Consider the following 19,915-nt stretch of genomic DNA (forward strand, 5'->3'; position numbering starts at 1 on the left):
AACTCGTGTCTGCGCAAGGCTTTTTGTCCCTGCGAGGCCACCGTCATTTACCCGACGGGAGGGGTGAGCGAGTGAGCCCTGCAATCTAGAATTTGACCACTGATGTCACTGTTTTCAGTGGTTTTCAACCCATTTTACACAGTGGCCCTTTAAATATGCATAACATAAATTGTAAACATTTTACGAAAAGGTGAATCGCTTATATCGTTAAATAATGAGCAATAACAAACCATGAACTTTGTCTTCAGTCACACCTAAATCACATAACAAAAGAGCCTTCTTTCTTTAGGGAGGCCATTAAACCTTCTTGTTTCTAGCAGCTGTGGACTGAAATGTAACTGTGTTGTGTGCACACAGAGATCTTTTTGACCTTCAGTTAAATTCTGCTTCACATAAGGCTCTATACTGTAGCTGCTTTTAACAAGACAATATGGTTATAGTAGTGATCCCATCATTTTTTTTTATCTCCCTGTGTCAATACTGTATGTTTCATAAAGTGTCTGCGGTGCTTAATGAGTTTCTGCCTTACCAATCCATATGTTAGCTATCACAGCAACATTCCTGTTATATTTCTGTAAGGAGTTGTCCATGTAGAACTTCAGTTATTTCAAGGACATTCTTTGAAGGGCATATATTGTGTTCATGCCACGTATCTGGTTTAATAGTGTAGGTTAGCGTTGGCAGGTACTAGAAGATGTTGCTGCCCAGGAGTTCATTAGTGAGCTGCTGACCTTATTTCCCATGTGGATGATATTTAATATCAACTGTCTATTTCTGTATGGAGCTAAGTTTAAAGGTTGAGGCTTCAATAAAATATATTGGTCTGCAACATTCTGCATCTCAGCATATTCGCCTGTAAACAAACGTAAACACCAGTCACGCCCGGTTGTCACCTTGTGTATTCTTAACATTGACAGTGACTGAAATTAAATTGTGTTTATGTGTATATCATGCACGCTGAATGAATATGAATGAAAATAAACATATTCAATGGTATAGTATTACATCAGTCTATTTGCAGAGGACTGCAGTCTGGCCAGCAAGTGGTTTGCTGTTCTATTTTAGGAAAGGCAAACAAATGCAAGAGCTCTTCACTCCCATGTCTCCTATCCAGTTTCCAGATACTATCTTCTATAGTACGCATGTATGATCATGCAGACAGGGATGCACACACACACACACACACACACACACACAAAGACTTCCTCCCTGTCACTGAACAACATCAATCACAGTGTGGACGTGCAAAGTGAGGATGAGGCTGTAGACGGGTGAGAGTGGCGCAGTGCAATCACAAAGCGCTCAGATGAGCTCCTAAATTAGAGCGTGTGGCCAGCGTGGACTCCCTGGGAGGGTTTGGTTAAATTACAGACCATATTTTTAGTGAAGGCTAGGCTTCATCCCTGGAACTGCCAGCAGCTGAGGACCATCACTCACACGCCTGTCTGCCCCCAGTTTGTTCAACACTAGAGCTGTTAACACTTGTGTATGTGCGTGTGTGTATGTGTGCAGCTGGTGAGCAGGAGTATAACGAAACTGTTTCCTAGAAACAGTTTACTGGTTTATTGCTTTGTGTGTGTGTGTTTCAGTGTGTCTGTATGTAATTACCAGTAATAATTCAACTCAAATGTTTTGGCTGAGGAGTTTGATACTCGTTCCTCAGACTGTGTGTGTGTGTGTGTGTGTGTGTGTGTGTGTGTGTGTGTGTGTGTGTGTGTGTGTGTGTGTGTGTGTGTGTGTGTGTGTGACAGACACAGATGAGCTGAAAAGCAGAAAAGACATTGTTGGTGCCTCATGTCAGACATGTTGGTCATGCAAAAACATCACTAGACACCTCCAACAACACACACAAAACCAGATCAGCTGATTACAAGTGGACGACAACATGTCTGGAAGTAGGCTAATGGGTGAAGAGGCTGGACCTTTGTATTATTTAGTAACCCTGGAACACATGATAAACCACATGGTGTTACACACTGCACGTCGAATGTTGGATTTGCAGTAAGTGAGTGTAGTTTCAGAGGAAATGTTTCTGTTATGCAATCACTGCTGACCGTAACAAGGGCGAGATGAGGAGACATTTACAGCCAACAGAGACGGCTGATTAGTAACATAAATATTTCTTTCAAGCCTGTGTGGTGGGAAAGGTCCCATTTACACCAACACCTAAAGGTCCAATGGATAATTAGATTTTTCACAGCTGACTCATACACACTTCAGATCAGCATGAGAGCTGTCAAAAGATCACATCATATTTGGCTTGGTTTTCAGGTAAACAAACAATAACATTTCCAACTTGTAAAATGAACATGTCCACAGACATTAAGAGTGTAGGTTATGTTTCAACACTGGGAGAACACATATGACATGGGGGGGTTGGGGTTCTCCCCTAGGACATTTTAGTAATGTCCTGCATTTTGGTGAATTTCTCTGCATCAGTTTATCGTGCTAATGTCATTAAATTCATCAAAATAAAAGTCCTGTGCTACCATTATGTTTTTATTGGGGGGTGGGAGGGGGCAAATGCACATGTTTTAAATACTGAAGAGGACATGTCCCCCACGTTCCCCCGGAAATCTACACCTTTGGCAGACTTTACATATTTTAAATTCTGGGAAAGATTGTTCACAGGCAACATTATTTCAAGTTGTTGACAGTTTGAAGAGGAATTATGAAACAGATCACAGTAAACCCGTTGACTCCAAGTCATCTGCTTTAGTTTTAATCGTGTGTGTGTGTGTGTGTGTGTGTGTGTGTGTGTGTGTGTAAATTAATTAAAGCCTGTCTTCCACTGTCTTTGATTCAAACCACTCCAAAGTGCCTGAAAGTGAAAACAGATCAGTGCTAGAAATGGTCATCTGTACTGTGACATAATGGAAATGACCTTTTAGACACAAACTGTGAAATGGATCTCCATGAAATTTGGTACAGATGTACACAGTCCCTAATGACTTTATTAATATTCTGGCTTTTAATCACTCTCCTTTGAGCTCTTCCTTGGTCTCTTATATGCTCACCAAAAACCTAACTACCTAACGTTTCTGTTTGGTGCTGGGCAGGTAAGCAGCCATGTGGTCCATTGTTAAAATAGAATATTTACTTTAAAGCTGTCGCTGGTCATTTTTTTTTAAATAACTTTTTGCTGTCACTATATCCACACAGTCGTACATGAGAAGGATAATCTATAGGGGAAAAAAAAAGTTTCTCAGCCTTCTTGAATGGCCTTTTCACAAGTGAATGAAAACAACTGATGCGGCGGTCAATTATGCCAGTCAGTGTTAACGAACTGCAGTCAAATTGTCAAACTAGGCAGCGCTGATCCGGTATAAATCAAGATTCTGTTATTACATTGCCTATTGCTCATCTCAAATGTTTTCAGAAATATATTTTAGGGTACTGTTTAGCTGTAAAATCAGTAAGTTTGCTCTGGCCAGTGGGCGGAGCTTGGTGCTTTACTTGACTGTGTCCAACACTTCAGCTCGGTCACAAATGTTCTCATTTTACAGCTAAATAGTACACTAAAATATGTTTCTGAAAACATTTGAGGCAAGAAACAGGCAATGCAGTAACAGAATCTTAATTCATATTTGATAAGCATTGCCTAGTTTGACAGTTTGACTGCAGTTTGGCGACAATTCACAAAGTGGACATGATTGACAGCTGTGTTAGAGACTCCTCAGCTATGATTGGTTGTTTTCCTTCACCCACATTGGATTCTTGCAAATGCCATTAGAGTAAATGGGAGGAAGAGGAGGGACAAATTTCTTTTCATAGACTATTTATCTCAAAAAATACTTGTGTTTGTAGAGAAATTTTAACAAATATGACAGAAACTTATTTTCATAGAAGTTAACAACTGTAGATTTAATTGAGATGATATCCTCAATGCTGATCTAGGCATACTGATGAATGACAAGTTTATTTTGGCATTACTGTCTCATCCATCTCTGATCACTTACAGTAGGCTATTACACATATTCTTTTACCGTTGAGCACTGTTCATACGTCATTCATTTATTATCATAAATGGCCTGAATCAGGAGGCTTTTCCAAACTCCAACATTTTAGCAATGAGTACTAAGTTGTTGAACTCACAATGGTTACTTTTTTTGTGACCAGCTTTTTCCCATTCAGTTTAGGTACAGGAATATAACACAACAGACTGCATTAAGTTTTGGCAGTAGTTAATTAAGTAGTTAAAGTAGAAAATAAGTAGTAAATAAAGTATGAAAATATAGTGCCAAAAGTAAAAGTACTAATGATGTAGACTGGCAGCTGGTAAATGGATCTGCACTTGTATAGGGCAATTCTAGTCCAATTCTAGACCACTCAAAGCGCTCCTTACACTACGAGTCACATTCACACACACATTCATACGCTGGTGGCCGAGGCTACCATACAAGGTGCCACCTACAGTTTTTAACACACACTCACACACCGATGGAAGCATCATCGGGAGCAATTTGGGGTTCAGTAACTTGCTCAAGGATACTTCGACATGCAGACTGAAGGAGCTGAGGGTTGAACTGCTGATCTTCGATTGGTGGATGACCTGCTCTACCTCTGGGTCAAAGGTGGAGCTGGTTTTGCTTAGAATCTACACTGATAGGTAGCTTGTAAAATTCCCTCAGAGACCAGAAACACTGTACCCTTATCTTAACCTATAATAATACATCATTATCATTTATTTGTTGATCATGTTTTGTATTATTAATCTTGATATGCAAATAAACTAGTAACTTAAGTTGTCAAATATTTGTAGTGGAGTCAAAAAGTACAATATTTGCCTGAAGTGTAGTGGAGCAAAGTATAAAGTGGCAGTAAATGGAAATACTCAAGTAGAGAGGCCACAAGTACCTAAAATTGTAAAGTACTCAGGCCTAGTTACTTTCCATCACTGTACACTTCAGGGCAGTCCCACATTGTGTGCAAGTAAGACAATGGTCATATGAACCAGTTAACTATTGGCATCTTTAGTCCAAAATGACAGTTTTAGTCCCTAGATATTCCAATTTAATCAAATTCTACTTTGTTTGCTGCAAGTATTCTTTACACCCAGCTGTCGTCATCTTGTTTATTGAAAATCACATGCTGACGAACACCTGCCCGACACACGTCAGATGCCGCCAGTCTGCGACACTTCCTCTTGCTGATCTATCTTTAGTCAGTACAGGAGGCAAGAGACACGTTTCCCCCCTGCTTCCCAGCATGTAGTGTGTTTTCTCTGGGAACAGGAACCATTGCCAGACACTAACAAAAGGACTACACCCTTCCTTTCATCTTGAGGATGAAGGTAGGAGGTCAAAATAGTCATAACAACATAAGCACATTTCACTGTTGAGGAACATCCTGTGTATTGTCTTAAGCTTTTTCCATTACATGTTTGATAAAGAAATATGATGTGGTCATAAGGTCATTGGAACACACAGCTGCTGCACACTGTGGGCTGTTTGTTGGTAAAAGATGAGATTTCTTTCATCTTGATCTGACATTTTAACCCCCAGTAGGCCTACCTGATGGGGGACTGACTGAGGTTCAGTTAGGGTAAAGTATAAACAGACAGACCATTTATAGGCTGAAGTGTAAACTTACAAAATGGCTCTTAGGTCATTGAAATAAAGCACTAGCATTATGGAGCTCTGATGCTGGCAAATGTAGTAGAAGGTATCAGAAAAATGAAATACATCAATAAATGATACTGTAAATTATATTCAAAATGGTGGGTAAAAATCAATGACTTCCGACTGTGTAGCTAGCTTAACCGAAAAGAAAATGCTGGTGGCTAAACACGCTGAGCACCAACTTCCTCACCTAGCTGAAGCTAAAATCTTTATCACAACACTGCATTAGCTCCGGCGAGTAATGTTAATCACAGTTTGCACTGCTGTAGCAGCACTCACTAAACTCTTCTAACAGTAGCCCTAGCTAAAGCATTGTAGCCGGCAAGCTAACGTGAGCAAAGATAGCTAGATAACGCTACTTGGAAGTTCACAGACATCATGTCCGTGCTTTTCAAGAACCATAATTTACTTATTTAGCTTTTTTTTAACTGACTTGTCTTGTCAGAGCATAAAGGGGAGCATATGTTCCCAGGGTCCTAAGTTCCTGAATTCTGTTTACATACATCAGCCATTGTGTACATGCTTTCTTGTCATTCCCTTAAAACAGCTTTTGTTTACTCTGCATATCAGTAAAAAAAAAAAACCCATATCAGACGAAGAGCCATAAATACTCTAGATTACAGTGTTAGACTAAAACTGACTAGTAAGATTATGTGAGAAGGTTTTGAACCCCCTCACCAGGTCATTTTTCTAAACCTTAACCTGTTTGGCAATGGGAGTAGTTCAACCTTAGCCTTTTTCGAAATGGGAATTAAACCTGATCTTTGACCTCTTTTACATTACTTTTTGGATAGTTTTTTTTTATTTTATTTACTCTTCTAGTTCAATTTCTTGGGCTGTTTGGTACTCTCCTGCAAACAGAAAGAGACACTATATTTAGACAGAGACCTGTGTTATCACTTTCAGTTATGATTTTAGACCCCGAACCTTCCCCAGTTCATTTGCATCTTTTTGTGGTCATTTTGAGATTCCTCCTGGAAAATCTTGCAGTTGAAGGCCAGAGGGGCCCCTAACACTTTGGGCCCCTGCCCGGTTGGCCTGTTCAGTAATCAATCCGTGCCACAGAGGAGGTTTCAGTCAGGTCTAAGCCCTTTCTCAACTCACAGGCGCCATCTGCTGTTTGTATTGCATGACCTACTTTTCCTCTCAGCCTCATAGCAAATCTGTCACATCTGGATAGCAGAGGAATCCATGCAATGCATCTAGAACCCACTGACATTAAAATAGCCTAGTCTTATTTGTTGTAAATAAACCCAAGGTAATTTCTTGAATAAAAAAAAGAGAGAAAGAAAGAAAGAAAATCACTTGATGGTTTATTACTACTGATTTATTTGTATAAAAGTGCAGAAAATCACAATAGGGTATAAATAAAAGATAATAAATGAATAAATATGTTAACCAATAGAAGCTTTGGTCGGTGTTTTTAAAATGTGAAAAATGTGTAAAAATTTCCAGTCGTTGGCAGAGTTTTTGGACTTGTTCTATATACACATCTCAGAAGCAATACACAAATGACTTGAATCAAAGTAATACAAATGATTTCTAATTGTCCATCGTAAATCTTTATGACAGAATCATTAGCAGAAAGCCATTTTTTCCCCAGAGGCATGGCTGTCCAGTGCCTCTCCTCCCAACCAGTCCTCATCCAGCTCCCCAAGAATCTCCTGCAGGGACAGCTCCGGCAGGGGTGTGTGCTGGACTAGCGCTGGGTGTCCAGACTCCCCACATCCTCCCAGAGGAGCCCCGCTCCATGAATCATCCAGCTGAGAGTACTGACCCTCTGATGGTGGGCTGTTCTCCAGACTGGCATCCCAGTATCCAGAATCAGGGGTGGTTGGACTTGAGGAGTGGGAGGTGGAGCAGGGCATGTACATCTGCTGCTCTGCTGATCCTGGATACTTGAGGGCTGCATGGCTGGAGTTTAAACTGTAGCTTCTCATCTCCAGGGGAGAGTGGCACCACTGAGGCAGAGCAGGGGAGGCTTGGTTGCCGGGCTGGGACCAGAAGCCCCTCAAAGGTGGGCTGGAGCTGCCTCCCAGCGGTCTGCCCTGCTGGAGCCCATACACAGAGCCATAGTGTCCATGCTCCTCAATGGTGGAGTAGGCTGGAGGATGCTGTCCATAGTAGCAAGCTTCCTTCAGCTCCTCCTTCACCTGGGTGGGGTAGGCTGGTGGAGGACCTTGAGGCGGCAGATGGACTGAACCAACCTGCATGCCCCTGCTGGCTACAGCATGAGGTGGAGGCAGAGCATCGTGGACGGGGCTATCGGACTGCCATAAAGCTTTCTTGGCTCCTTTGCACTTCAGGGTGCGAGCTCTTCTGTTCTGAAACCACACCTGGACAGGAAAGAAAGAAGAAAGGAGCTAAGATTAAAATCAGTACAAATAAAACAACACATTCTGTCCTGTTAATCATCTCCGGGGTAAACAGGCACCAATGGAGTAAGGGGACAGCAGATCTAGTGGTGGTCAGCTGTCAGAGCCATGATGTACAGTCTATCTGTCAGCTCAAACAAGGTCCTGATAAAAACAGCTGCTGTCGTCTTTAAAGATAAAGAAATGAAGTGATAGAGGGATAGCAGTATCTACAATCCAATGCAGAATGCATTTGAAAACAGAGCTCTTTTATGATAAGGGAAAAAAGCCTTATTCAACACAGCTCTAAATCTGTGTGTGTGTTTGTACCTACTATGTGAAAAGCATGTGTGCATTTAATCTTGGAACAACACCAGTTTCCAGCTCCCCAAATAAAGATAATTCCTAAACCTATTGAGCTGACAATTTCACTGACTCTAAACAGCTCAGTTTAATTTATTTCATCATCATATCAACTCCCCAGATACAAGGATTCCGCTAAATAAGGCAGCCTGAGCGATAGTTACCTGAATGCGTGACTCCGGCAGGCCTGTGGTCTGGGACAGGCTCTCTCTGAGGCTGATGCCAGGGTATGGGTCGGTCTCAAAGGTGGCACGCAGGAGCTCCACGTGCTCTTTGGAGAAGCTGGTTCTCTTCCTGCGGCTGGCGCTGCGAGAGGAGCCGCCGCTGGAGGCTGCGGGTCTGGCATCATCTGGGGGAGGAGAGAGCAGGTTCCACATCAGACAGGGTCCATAATAGTTGTTCTTTTCATATTTCTCTAGAGGATCTGCACTGATGCCTTGTTGTGCTCTGAACCAGGGACTGTACAGTAGATATATTTAATTCAATGCACAGATACAGAATGCTGAATATGAACAGTAGATGCAGATAATTAACTCCTTTGCCTTTTCTTGTTGCATAGTTCTGATACTAGACGATCTAAACAAATACACTCAGTAAAACTGAGGTTTGCGGATAAGGAATGAAGGATTGTGTTGGTATCCAGCCAATTATCTGTTAGAGTACAGTACACATTTGTTTTTATCTTACACAGAAAGTTATCAGTCCTGGTTATCCATCATTCCTATTATCACTGAGTTTTTTCCAGCAGGGAGACCAAACCTGGTTCCAACATTGGCATCTTTTAGTTATTAGCCTCCCTACTGGAGGTAGTAGGTTATTGAGTTGCCTTATAGTATATGCAATGAGTGCCAAATGTATGCATAAAATAGTTGCGGTGGCTTCTCTGTTATTGTCTGACACTGCTTGTCTGAGTCTGGTGCACCCCTTCACCTGGCACTGCAGGCCATCTAAACAAATGCTGAACTGTTTAATCCAAGACTAGATCATACAAAAAGTTTACAAAAACTAAGACATGCCTGCAGATTATGAATACATGAAGATAACAGACTGTTAGATTATAAAGCATCTCTTACCATTGCTTGAGTCCTTCCACATAGCAGCAGTTAAATGAATGAATCTCTGGGAAACAAATGGATTTCTGATGTGACAGGGTTCAGTATGACACTGTGCTCCTTCACAGAGAGACTGACTGTGTCTCCTGCTTGTGTCAGGGTACCTTTTATATTGACCACCTAAGACCCCACAAGACCATGGTAGAGCCAGAGGAGTGTTGGGGTAGGGCGTGGTCTTACTTTGAGGATGGGTGGTTGAGACTCTGACCAGAGCGGCCCCGTTATCACCTAATCCCTATCACAGAAGCAGCAAGGTCAATGGCAAATATGGCACACCGCAGAATGATCTCAGGAGAGACAAAAGAAAGTCTTCCTGTGATTGTTAGCCTCATCGATACCACTTAACTAAGAGAAGACGACTTACATGTGACTGTGTTGCTGTGGTGTTTTGTGCTGCTGAATATGTGACATATCAATAGTACACATACAGAGGAAGACCCAAGGACACAAGTTGTGGTTGTATCATTTTTATATATAGCTGGTATTTTTTGCTACACTATTTTAATGATGGCATAAAGAAAATTCAAATGCATCATGGAGTTTGTGGTTAACAGTCAAAATCAGAAGTGTGCTACTTTAGTGATCCTAGGGGTAAACTGGGACATGCTATAGTTGCTCTTATATGCAAGCATAGAAAGATGATAAAAAAAAATAGATACGTTATAAAAAAAATAGTTAATATGCACAAATACATGCATCATACTATAAAGCAAGAATAAAATAATATCAGTTGAAAAAGAATATTGCAGCAGTTGAAATATTGCACATATTATTTAATGTTAAGTCAATTTTGCACAGTTAGAGCAAATGATTTGTCATTTATGTATATTATTATAATGCATACAAATATATACTGCCAGTATTTTCACAGCACGGACACCAAGCACAAATGTCAAACTCAAAGCTCTAATTTAAAGAATAATAATCATGTCTTTCCCAAGAAGCTACCCTTTAATTCAAATGTCGCACCCAGGAGTCACCTGATTAGTGTTAAACACAAACATCAGCAGCTTTGCAAACTGTTGAACACTGATCAACCAACAACAGTCTTGAAGAAATATTTAACTCGCAGACCTTAGCAAAATCCAAAACAGCATTCTGAGCTGAAGCTTATCAGCGCCTCCTGTTTTCTTTTCATATGCAGAGCAGCTCCCTGCTATCACAAGAGGACAAACAAAGCTGGGTAATTATTCGCTGATGAATTGGACAGTTACACAGCAGCCTCAGCACACTGAATAGGTGCATCAAAGTGAGTGGGAAATGGTTTAACATGTCCAGGCCTTGACCGAGCTGGATGCAGATGCTGTGACCTTGAACATTTTGTTAAGTCTGTCTGCTGTGCTCTGACATGCTGCTGGAAAAAAGAAAACAACCTTGTGATTACTCTAATGAAATGTTGTGTTTTATATATATTTGCTATACTGTATATGTCCATTCTGATGCTTATTCAGTTATAGCCCTGACCTCTGTGGCTGCATTCAATAATTTCTGAGCTGCAACATGTGAAATGCATTGAAAATGTAAATGCTTACAAACTGAGTCAAACAGTGCAGAGGGGCAAAGTGCAGAAACAGACTTACAGTAACTGTAGACAACAATGCAGCTTGAAGTCTACCAGAGTTATCTAATGCAACAAAACAAACAAAGAACATTTCTTTTCATCTTTATCTGAAAAACTTGCAGAATCAATGTCTCCATGTGTGGAGACGGCTCCTGAAAGTCCCACCAACTCTCTCTCTGTGCTTTATCCAAATCCTATCAGACGCAACACTTTGCCAACTGTGGAAGCCGCCAAACTCACTCACATAAATAATGATTTCAATGAATTCTGGATATTCATGTTAAACAGAGCTTACCATGTAGTTCATTATCTAAAATCAGCCTGATAAAATAATAAAATGGGAAAGAGTCTTATCAATAAACCATTTCAGCAGATTAAACACTTGCCATAGCCAGGTTTACATACAATGATCGAATGATTAAAGATAACTCAGCACTGCCACCGGTTCAGAATATAGGCATTGAGCTAATGCAAAAATCACTATAAAGAGCTTTGTTTAGTTTAGAGATCTGCATATTTGAAAAAAGCCCAAACTCATCTGATCAGCTTATCTCTTCATGTAAATTATGAAGCATAATCCTTTAAACAGGAGAAATGTTGTGCTGCCAGTGCATGCATAAACAAAACAGTTTAGAAGCAGTCACGTAGTTTGATTAAGTAGCACTTGGATCTCAGCGCTGAAGTAGGACGTGCATATAAAATATAAATGTTATATAAGAATTTGTTGCTTTGTGATTTGGTAGTAGTAAGACATCATGCAAAATTACAAGGTGAGAGGAAGGTAAGTCCTTTTTACAGATCCACATTCTTGATCTTTGTTTGTGTAGCTGCATACCTCCTTATCCAAAATGAGATTGTTGTCATTATTTGTTTAGGAGTAGAATAACACTGAGAAATAGTCAAAATCATTATTGAATGTCTGTTGTTTCATTATTCAGTTTCTAAGAAATAAATGAAGCATTGGATGCTGCCCCGGTATAATGTCTGTTCTGCATCAGGCTGTCTTACAATTATTAGCTCTTTATAGGGATAATAGGACAAAGTCTTGAAAGACAGGGGTTTGTTACTTGATGCATCTCCTCACAGTAGTGGGTTCACTCTGGGGGAAAAGTGACAAAATTAAGTATAAACATATGTTAGTATTTCTACTAAATTTGCTTCATTTTTGAGTATGGTGATGGTGATCACAAGTGTCCCACAAGAGGAATAGAGGAGCTACTCACAGCTGGAGGTCATTAAAAAAAAAAGTTTACAGATTTGAGACAGACAATAAAGAATTAAATACACAGAAAAGCATTTTGCTTTCTCTTTAAGTCTGAAAAAATAGCAATAGGTTTCTAAAATCCCCCTCTTATATGTATATATACCTATACACACATATTCCTTATTACATACAATATGGAAAAGTTATTGTCTTAACAGTATGCCATGAAGACTAGTAGATAGTATATACTTTATAGGATTACAGTATTTTATAGTTTATATAGTGGTATTATATACAGTTGTAACCTGTATTATATAGCTAGTGAGGAACTGGGACACAGCTACAAAAACACTACATGAATGTTCACTCAAACCGACTACTCTATTTTTTATTGTTTCAAAATACAAAAATAAGACTCTCTATCTATTTTAATTAATTAAATATAAATATAAATGAATCTTTTTCCCTTTTCGCCTCAAAGAACCCTTGCACAAACACAGCTACATGGTAAAAGATTTCAAAAACTGGCCACAAGGGGGCAACATTGCAGTGTAATGTTGTTATTAATGCGTTTACTACAGGTTAATATGTGTTTTAAATGTATATATGGCAGCTAGAAAACTCCATAGTAAGAAATATATAATCAGTTCATATATAAAGGAGGATTCACTATGTATTTTTTCATTACACTTTTACATATAATACCAACCGTGAAAATGAAAACCACACTACCCTGTTCTGCCTCCCTTCAGATCTCGCCTCACCTCTGTAACTGCACGGTCTTATTTGACAGCGGGACCAACGCAGAGCAGCAGCAGCTATGGCTAAAAGTGATGGATGCGATTACTTTAAACGAACCAGCCTGTTCTGGATTGTCGCCGTGACACTCGGGATGGGATATTACACAGTGAGTTCGTTATATTAGTTTTAACCAAAATAAATAGAATAAAGGTAGGTGTTTCACATATTTTCTCCCCGCACTGTAAACACCACCGTGTTGTGTTGCGTAAAATGTCCTCCGGGTCGTTTATCGTATTTTTTTCAATATCCAAGCCGTACTTTGGTGAACGCCGGGGATATTCAGTTTGATATCATGTTTTCTGTACTCCCATTTAAGACTTCATATCTGATAAACACGTTGACAAAAAGCCTGCGATGTCACTGCCAAGTTACCATTCAGTTGATAGCTTATCTTATCATTCAGAGCACAGGTCGTACAACCTTTTGTCTAAAGTCCACTGAACAACTTAGCTGACCACTGTAGCAGCCATCTCTCACTGTTAGCTAAACTCGTCCCTTAAAAGTAGGTTGCCTTTAAAAGTAGGTAACATGCCAAACTCCATTCAAAATGTGATAACTTTAGCTTAACGCTCCTGTATTCACTGGCATTTACTCGAAATACACATTAAAGCTAACAGGTAATGATAGTCAGTAGATTTCGGGGTGTAGTTGATGTAGGTTATAGTGATGGGTGTATGAAATAGGTGCCGAATTGACCAATGAACCAAAATATTTTTGACATGTAACTTGAGAACAGTGTTTTCATCCGCTGTGCTGTGCAGAGACGTAACATGCTCTAACACGTTATCTTTTAAATGGACTTCGGTGTTAGCTCCATAGCTACAGATGGTCACGTATCGTAGACAGGTTCATATAACGTTAGCGTGCATTTCTCACCACTTGCCACGTACACAGTAACGTAGACCTCACTGTAGTAAGGGACTGTTCTGTACTTATCACTGGAGGGGGGTGGCTGAGGTGTGAGTTTGTGTTTGTTTGTTTGTTTTTTAATCTTGACCCTCCCCAGAGCTACAAATATTTTCCTTGAGCCTCTCTTATTAACTGAGGGAACCATGAAGAAGCCCTAATCTTTTTTAATATATACATTTAGATCACATTAAGGTATTGGAGCCAATGCAACGAGCAGACAGTACTGGTTTTGTGAGTTATCACCAAAAGACACCTTATTTCCTAAGCAAAATGCAAATCCTACTCACAAACAAACAAAAAGGGTATTTATAATAAATACAAAATACAGCCATTTAAAGTTGTGTGTCCCTCCTAAGCTAAAATTCCCTCCCCAGTGCTTAAAAAATGATTTAACATGCCTCCTTCATTTTGCGCCACTCCGTCCCCCCTTTTAGATAAAGAACAGTTCCTAAGTAAATGACAAATATGGCTACATCAAGTTACACTGTTTATAAGTTATTTCGTAATCAGTAATGCTGAAGAAACATAGTTCTGCCTTAAGTTGCGTGTCTGACATCCAAACCATAAATGAACTGCAGTCTCCGGGCAAAGGGGCCAGTCCAACAATATCCCTTTGTGTTTTCATAGTCCATATGGACACATACCTGACACGTGTCAGGCGGACAGAAGAGGACAATGGCAGCATGGCACAATGCTACATTATGTCATTTAGATTTCACTGGGATTTGTAGTCTCTTGTGTGAGTCTGTGTTTTCATACTCAGCTCACGTGTTCCTTTTTATGATATTTGGTTGGATTTAGGGTTATAGTTTTGTAATCAGGCAAAAATAAAGCTAGTAAGTGTGGCTTAGAAATATAGATTTTAGTCATGTCACCCTTTACTTTTGGTTCAACACACAGATGTGACAAAGTATATAGGCCTGATTAACAAATTGGAGCTTCATTATTCTGTTGTATTTACTGATATGATAAAGGTAATTAACTATTATTGTGGAATTTTTTAGCTTTTGAAAATAATAACTGAACAAATGTTTGGATGGCCATAAACGGGATGCAGTGATTGCTCCCTATCTCCTATTCAGTTTCTATCTGTACAGATGTTATCAGGTTAAATGGTTGTAAGCAGATATTAATTTGTGTAAAACTTATTCGGACAGTAACATAGAAGAGCTTCAGAGCCTACAAATACATCGGCTCATGCACTTTCACATGACAACCCACCAAAAAAAACCCATCATGATGCAGAACTGATCCTTCCCTAGAACTGTGTCACACTTAATATCAGTGGTGTATCTCTCTACAAGGGTGCTCTTTGTGGTACATTACATAAAGCTGTTGCTGTCACAGCTGCTGCAGAGGGTCATTCATGGTGCCATTCCACAAACAGGAAATCTGATATCATACAGTTAATGTTTGTAACTGTGTATCCAAAATAGCAACTCACTGCCTAAGAGCAGACAGATGATGTAAACCAGCCCTGGAATTTCCAGAAAAAAATGAACCAAAACATTTGGGATAAGTAATTTTTGAGAGGAAAATCCAATCATGCTTCTTTTGATTAGCTCTGTGACATGAAATGGTTGGCAGATTATTACAGTCATTATGAACACGATCAGTCCTTTGACTTAATGACTATGTTTAGCAATCTTGGAAATTCTGAATGGTGCGTAATTGTCTAAGAAAGTTATGAAAAGTCATGTTGGAAATGTTAGAGATGCTTACAAAAGACCCATTTATTTATTTTGAAGCATTTCTCAAAATACACAGCATTTATATAGTTTGTATGGCTTAATGTTGAAGTGCTCCGTCTGTGTTTTGCAGTGCATTGTGTTTGCTCCAGAGAAAATCCCATTTGAGTACCTCGGTCCATATGGCACCTTCTGTAAATACCTTGTGGATAACCATGCTGGCATTATGTACAAAGGGTGAGTGATAAGAAGCTAACACTGTTAACATGAGAAATATTCTGGTTGATCACTCTCTCAGAGTAAATAAAACATACATGAAAATGTGGTTACTACACCTACAGTCTCAACAGTTCTCACATGTTCCAGTAAAGAAGTGTTGAAAGGCAATCACCGGATTTTCTTTACAGCAGAGCAGCCTCCATGACAATCAAATGATGTGCAAAGTACCCTACAGTAAGGGGGCTCAAATACACTGTTTAATCAATTACAACCTTAGTGTTTTTCCCCCATTTACAGATCGTTGCCACCACTTCCGCTGCCTGTAGAGCGCTCTGCCAATTAGTCGTTGAAGTCACATGACAGCTGTAGCAGCAGTAGAGTATTAAGGCAGCAATCAAATGATAATGTCTTGTTGTTGGTGAAGTCATGTGACACGCAAGACATTGAGGGCTTGACTGGAAGCCACCATTCAGTCTTTGTTGTTTGCATTTGTGAAGTGGGTTTTAGGTTGTCATGTGACTCCTGTTCATTCAGCACTCAGTGATGTAGTGGCAGCTGGGTGTTACTCATCTTTGCATAAAGGGAAACTAAATGTGATGTGCAGTTTCACCATGTTCTCATAGAGCACTGCTGTCTGAATTTATCACAGAAGACTGTAATTACAGCTGTCCTCATACATTTACATACCCCTGTCAGAATCTGTGAAAACTGGACTTTTTCTTTTTGATAATGTGACTGATGGTGCAGCCCACTTACAATATGACAAACCCTCAAAACTTATGGAACAAAGTCAGTTGAAGTGATGAGACCAAAATTGAACTTTTTGGTCACGACTATAAATGCTGTGTTTCGAGAGGAGTCAACAAGGCCTGTGATGAAATACACCATCCTGCTGTGTTTCATGGGGGTGGATCTATGATGTTCTAGGGGTTGTGTGACCTACAGCACAGGGAATTTCATCAAAATCGATGGCAGAATGAATGAATGCAGCATGTTATCAGAAAACACTACAGGACAGTTTGCATTCTTCAGTCTGGAAGCTGTGCATGAGATGCGCTTGGACTTTCCAACATGACAAAGATCCAAAACCAAAAGGCCAACTTGAACCTTTAGTGGCTGCAGCAACAAAAAAGGAAGGTTCAGGAGTTGCCATCATAATCCTCTGACCATTGAGCCACTTTGGGGAAATCTCAAACTTGCAGCTCATGCAAGAATATCCAGGAATTTACAGAACCTGGTGCTTTTTGCCAAGAATAACAGGAAATGGCCTTTTGAACAGGGGCCATCTTAGTAACTTCTTTATTGCTATGTTTTGTTGAATTATTGGGCTGTTCTGTGATGTATTACAATTAGTTTGAATCCCATTAAACATAAATAAAATGTGTTTTGCCTGATCGCTCATGTCTTCTTCAAAGAATCAAACACATCTCTCAAAGTCTGCCCAGGTATGTAAGGGTATGAGCAGAGCTGTATGTCTCAAGGATAATGTGTAAATGATTGATGTTGAATTGAATCTAAAGGAGTTTGATGCATTTCTTTCTGTCACAGGTGGTGGGCCGCCTGGGCTGTCCATGTTTTTGAGGCCTGTGTTGCATTGAGAGTGTGCGGGTAAGAATGACAACACCCTGGTTGTCCACTAGATGGTGCTGTAATCACATTTTTAAAAACCTGTTCCGCTCAACTTCTTGTTTAAAATTGGGCTTCCTCAAATGTTTTATCTCCCCGAAAAGCCTCAAAACTCATCTCAAACAGACCATTTGTAATTATAAACAAACATCCAAACGCTGCCTTTATCATGTGGTTTTACCTCGTGCTTCAGTTTGGACATTATTATTGTGTGACAACAATAAATGAGCTATAGTCAAATGATATTTGTCCAATTTTGATGTTGTATTGTTATCATGCAGAGAGTAAATTCAAATAACAGAGGGCCAGTGTACACAAAAGACACATCAGGCAACCTGTCGTGATTCAAAGTTTGAATGGCAAATTAAATCAAATTAAAGGCCATGGGGATGAGCAACCACTGTTGGAATTTGGACACAAAAGCTGCAAAAAAGCTGCCAGCTCAACTGTAGTTCATTGTTTCTTCTCTACCCCCGCAGTAACAAAGGCATCACCAACATGGTCACTCGCTGCCTGTGGTTCGTCCAGACCTTTCTGTTTGGCTTCGCCTCCCTCGGTCTGCTCCTGAAATACGACCCCGAGCGCCCCAAACAGCACTGACTCCAGCAGGAGGAGCCCACAGTACAACAGTGCATAAGCTGAATCCAGAGCATCAATCACCTCCTTGTGCCTCTTCTTCCTCCGCTGGTTTTCTTTTTGATATGAAAGTGAAGGAAGGCACCTGAGCCTTTGCTGTTATTTTTACTTTTAACATAAAAGTAACTGAAGTGAGGACATATCCTTGGTAGAGATTACAGTTTTTCTTACATAGTTTATAGTACTTACTGTGTTCATGTGATGGACACGCAGCTCAATTTCATACCACAGAGTTTCTATTAATAAACCACAGAAGTTTTTATTGATAATACTGTTCACAGATATGTGTTCAGCATCATTCTCTCGATGAATCTGTATATTTAGTGCAATACAAGGGGAATCTTTTATGAAATTATTTTGTACTCTCATGATGTTTACATTCAGCCTGGGTGAAGGCAGGAGGGATATTTTCTCAGCTGCTGTGATGAAGACTGGTTGGCTGCAGATGGTACACACAGCCAACAGCCTCAGAAGTTCGCTAGGATAAAAATAAAGAGGGCTGCTGTATGCATATCAAAATTCACATTTGTCTTTAATACTGTATACTGAAGTGCTTTGGGATCAACTTTTTAAACTACAGACTGGATGTTTTTAACGTTAACAATGCAAATTAAAGAGTGACTTACAAACTGCATGGAATGTGTGTCGCTGCATTATTTTTATTCCTCTTCAAATGTTCAGAATGCTTCCCATATTTTATTAAATTTTAATGAAGAATTAATGAACAAAAATTAGGAGTGTACAGCCACGCCAGCATCTCTGAAGCTGTGCTGCAGCAGGCACAGCAGGGCTTAAGCTAACGGCGTACATCAGCATGGAGATAAGTTTAGTGCTAACATGGTACACTGTTTACCATGTTTACCCTTGTAGTTTAGCGTGTTAGCATGCCAACATTTGCTAATAGAGCGGTGCAGGACTGAGTCCTTACACCTGGAAATGAGTTAGTATTTTTGCACGTCTGGTTCCCTCATCTCAAAGTTTTGAATGGGTTTTGGTTGGATGCCAGAAATAGGGTCAGTGGTTTACACAAGCTTAAGAGAATGTGGCATTTTACAGCTTAAAAAAAACATCAGTAAATACTTAAATAGTAAATTTTGAAGCTTTTACATGTCTCAAAAAATGTGGTTGCTAACAAGTGGCTAAATGAGACCACAGAACGTCATCATGGCTTTATTGTCTTGTTGTGGTGGTGACGTAGAAGACATGAGACCATGGTGTGGTGCATTAAAAGAGTGCTGCAGGGATGATGTTTATTTATAGGCCAACACTTTAAAAACACATAAAAGCTTCAAAATTTACAGTTTGATTTGCTGACGTATTTTTTGTCATTAAACAAAATATGAACTTCTCTTAAGATGTAAGTCCTGTGTTAACCACAGACTTTATTTTCAGGCATCTAACAAACCTTTGTTGGCAAAAACCCAAAACTAAAAATCCATTGACTTCAAGATGTGGAAACTGGGTTGGCAAACTCATTTCTGTGCTTCAGGACTCATTTCACATAGCCCTAATGTTACTTTTTTTTACTTCTGGTGATTGCATTTACGCCTTAATAAATCATAAAATGCTTATATGACATTTAAAGCATAAATGCAATGGTGTTTACATGAATGGTGCTCAGTTGTAAAGATTACCTTGTAAAACAAAACTGGTAAGTATCATAAACTTGCATTTGCTTTAAAAAATCTTGTCGGCTTTTTGTCAGGAAACCAGGGCGACACTAACTTCTGGGTCAGCCTACAAAAAAAACATCCCTGCAGCAATCTATTTGCACTGAACACAAAGTACAGCTGAGGCTGATGGGAATTTCATTAGTTTTGC

At 39.7% G+C, this 19,915-nt stretch overlaps 2 protein-coding genes across 2 annotated transcripts; one reads left to right on the forward strand and one right to left on the reverse strand.

The window, feature by feature from the left end:
• Positions 1 to 6,944: 6,944 nt before the first annotated feature.
• On the reverse strand, positions 6,945 to 9,505 carry mxtx1 (mix-type homeobox gene 1). The gene is made up of 3 exons (XM_050071515.1): positions 9,412 to 9,505; positions 8,503 to 8,687; positions 6,945 to 7,957 (listed from the first exon to the last, which is right to left on the reverse strand). The coding sequence occupies exons 1-3, from the start codon at positions 9,431 to 9,433 to the stop codon at positions 7,199 to 7,201; spliced, it is 966 nt and encodes a 321-aa protein (XP_049927472.1). The 5' UTR covers positions 9,434 to 9,505; the 3' UTR covers positions 6,945 to 7,198.
• A 3,461-nt stretch (positions 9,506 to 12,966) lies between these two features.
• On the forward strand, positions 12,967 to 18,728 carry tmem254 (transmembrane protein 254). The gene is made up of 4 exons (XM_050071735.1): positions 12,967 to 13,122; positions 15,747 to 15,850; positions 17,381 to 17,440; positions 17,938 to 18,728. Exons 1-4 carry the CDS (start codon positions 13,036 to 13,038, stop codon positions 18,056 to 18,058), a joined length of 372 nt encoding a protein of 123 aa, XP_049927692.1. The 5' UTR covers positions 12,967 to 13,035; the 3' UTR covers positions 18,059 to 18,728.
• The last annotated feature ends 1,187 nt before the right edge of the window (positions 18,729 to 19,915 follow it).

The sequence above is a fragment of the Epinephelus moara genome, chromosome 19, assembly GCF_006386435.1.
Source record: "Epinephelus moara isolate mb chromosome 19, YSFRI_EMoa_1.0, whole genome shotgun sequence".
Taxonomy (NCBI): domain Eukaryota; kingdom Metazoa; phylum Chordata; class Actinopteri; order Perciformes; family Serranidae; genus Epinephelus; species Epinephelus moara.

Bases quoted from the DNA above. Each gene is read 5' to 3' on its own strand.
- tmem254 (XM_050071735.1), top strand. From the start codon at position 13,036: ATGGCTAAAAGTGATGGATGCGATTACTTTAAACGAACCAGCCTGTTC. The intron at 15,851-17,380 runs GTGAGTGATAAG...TTTCTGTCACAG, and splicing joins GCTGGCATTATGTACAAAGG to GTGGTGGGCCGCCTGGGCTG. The intron at 17,441-17,937 runs GTAAGAATGACA...CTACCCCCGCAG, and splicing joins GTTGCATTGAGAGTGTGCGG to TAACAAAGGCATCACCAACA.
- mxtx1 (XM_050071515.1), bottom strand. From the start codon at position 9,433: ATGTGGAAGGACTCAAGCAATG. The intron at 8,688-9,411 runs GTAAGAGATGCT...CTCCTCCCCCAG, and splicing joins GTGGAAGGACTCAAGCAATG to ATGATGCCAGACCCGCAGCC. The intron at 7,958-8,502 runs GTAACTATCGCT...TTTCCTGTCCAG, and splicing joins TGCCGGAGTCACGCATTCAG to GTGTGGTTTCAGAACAGAAG.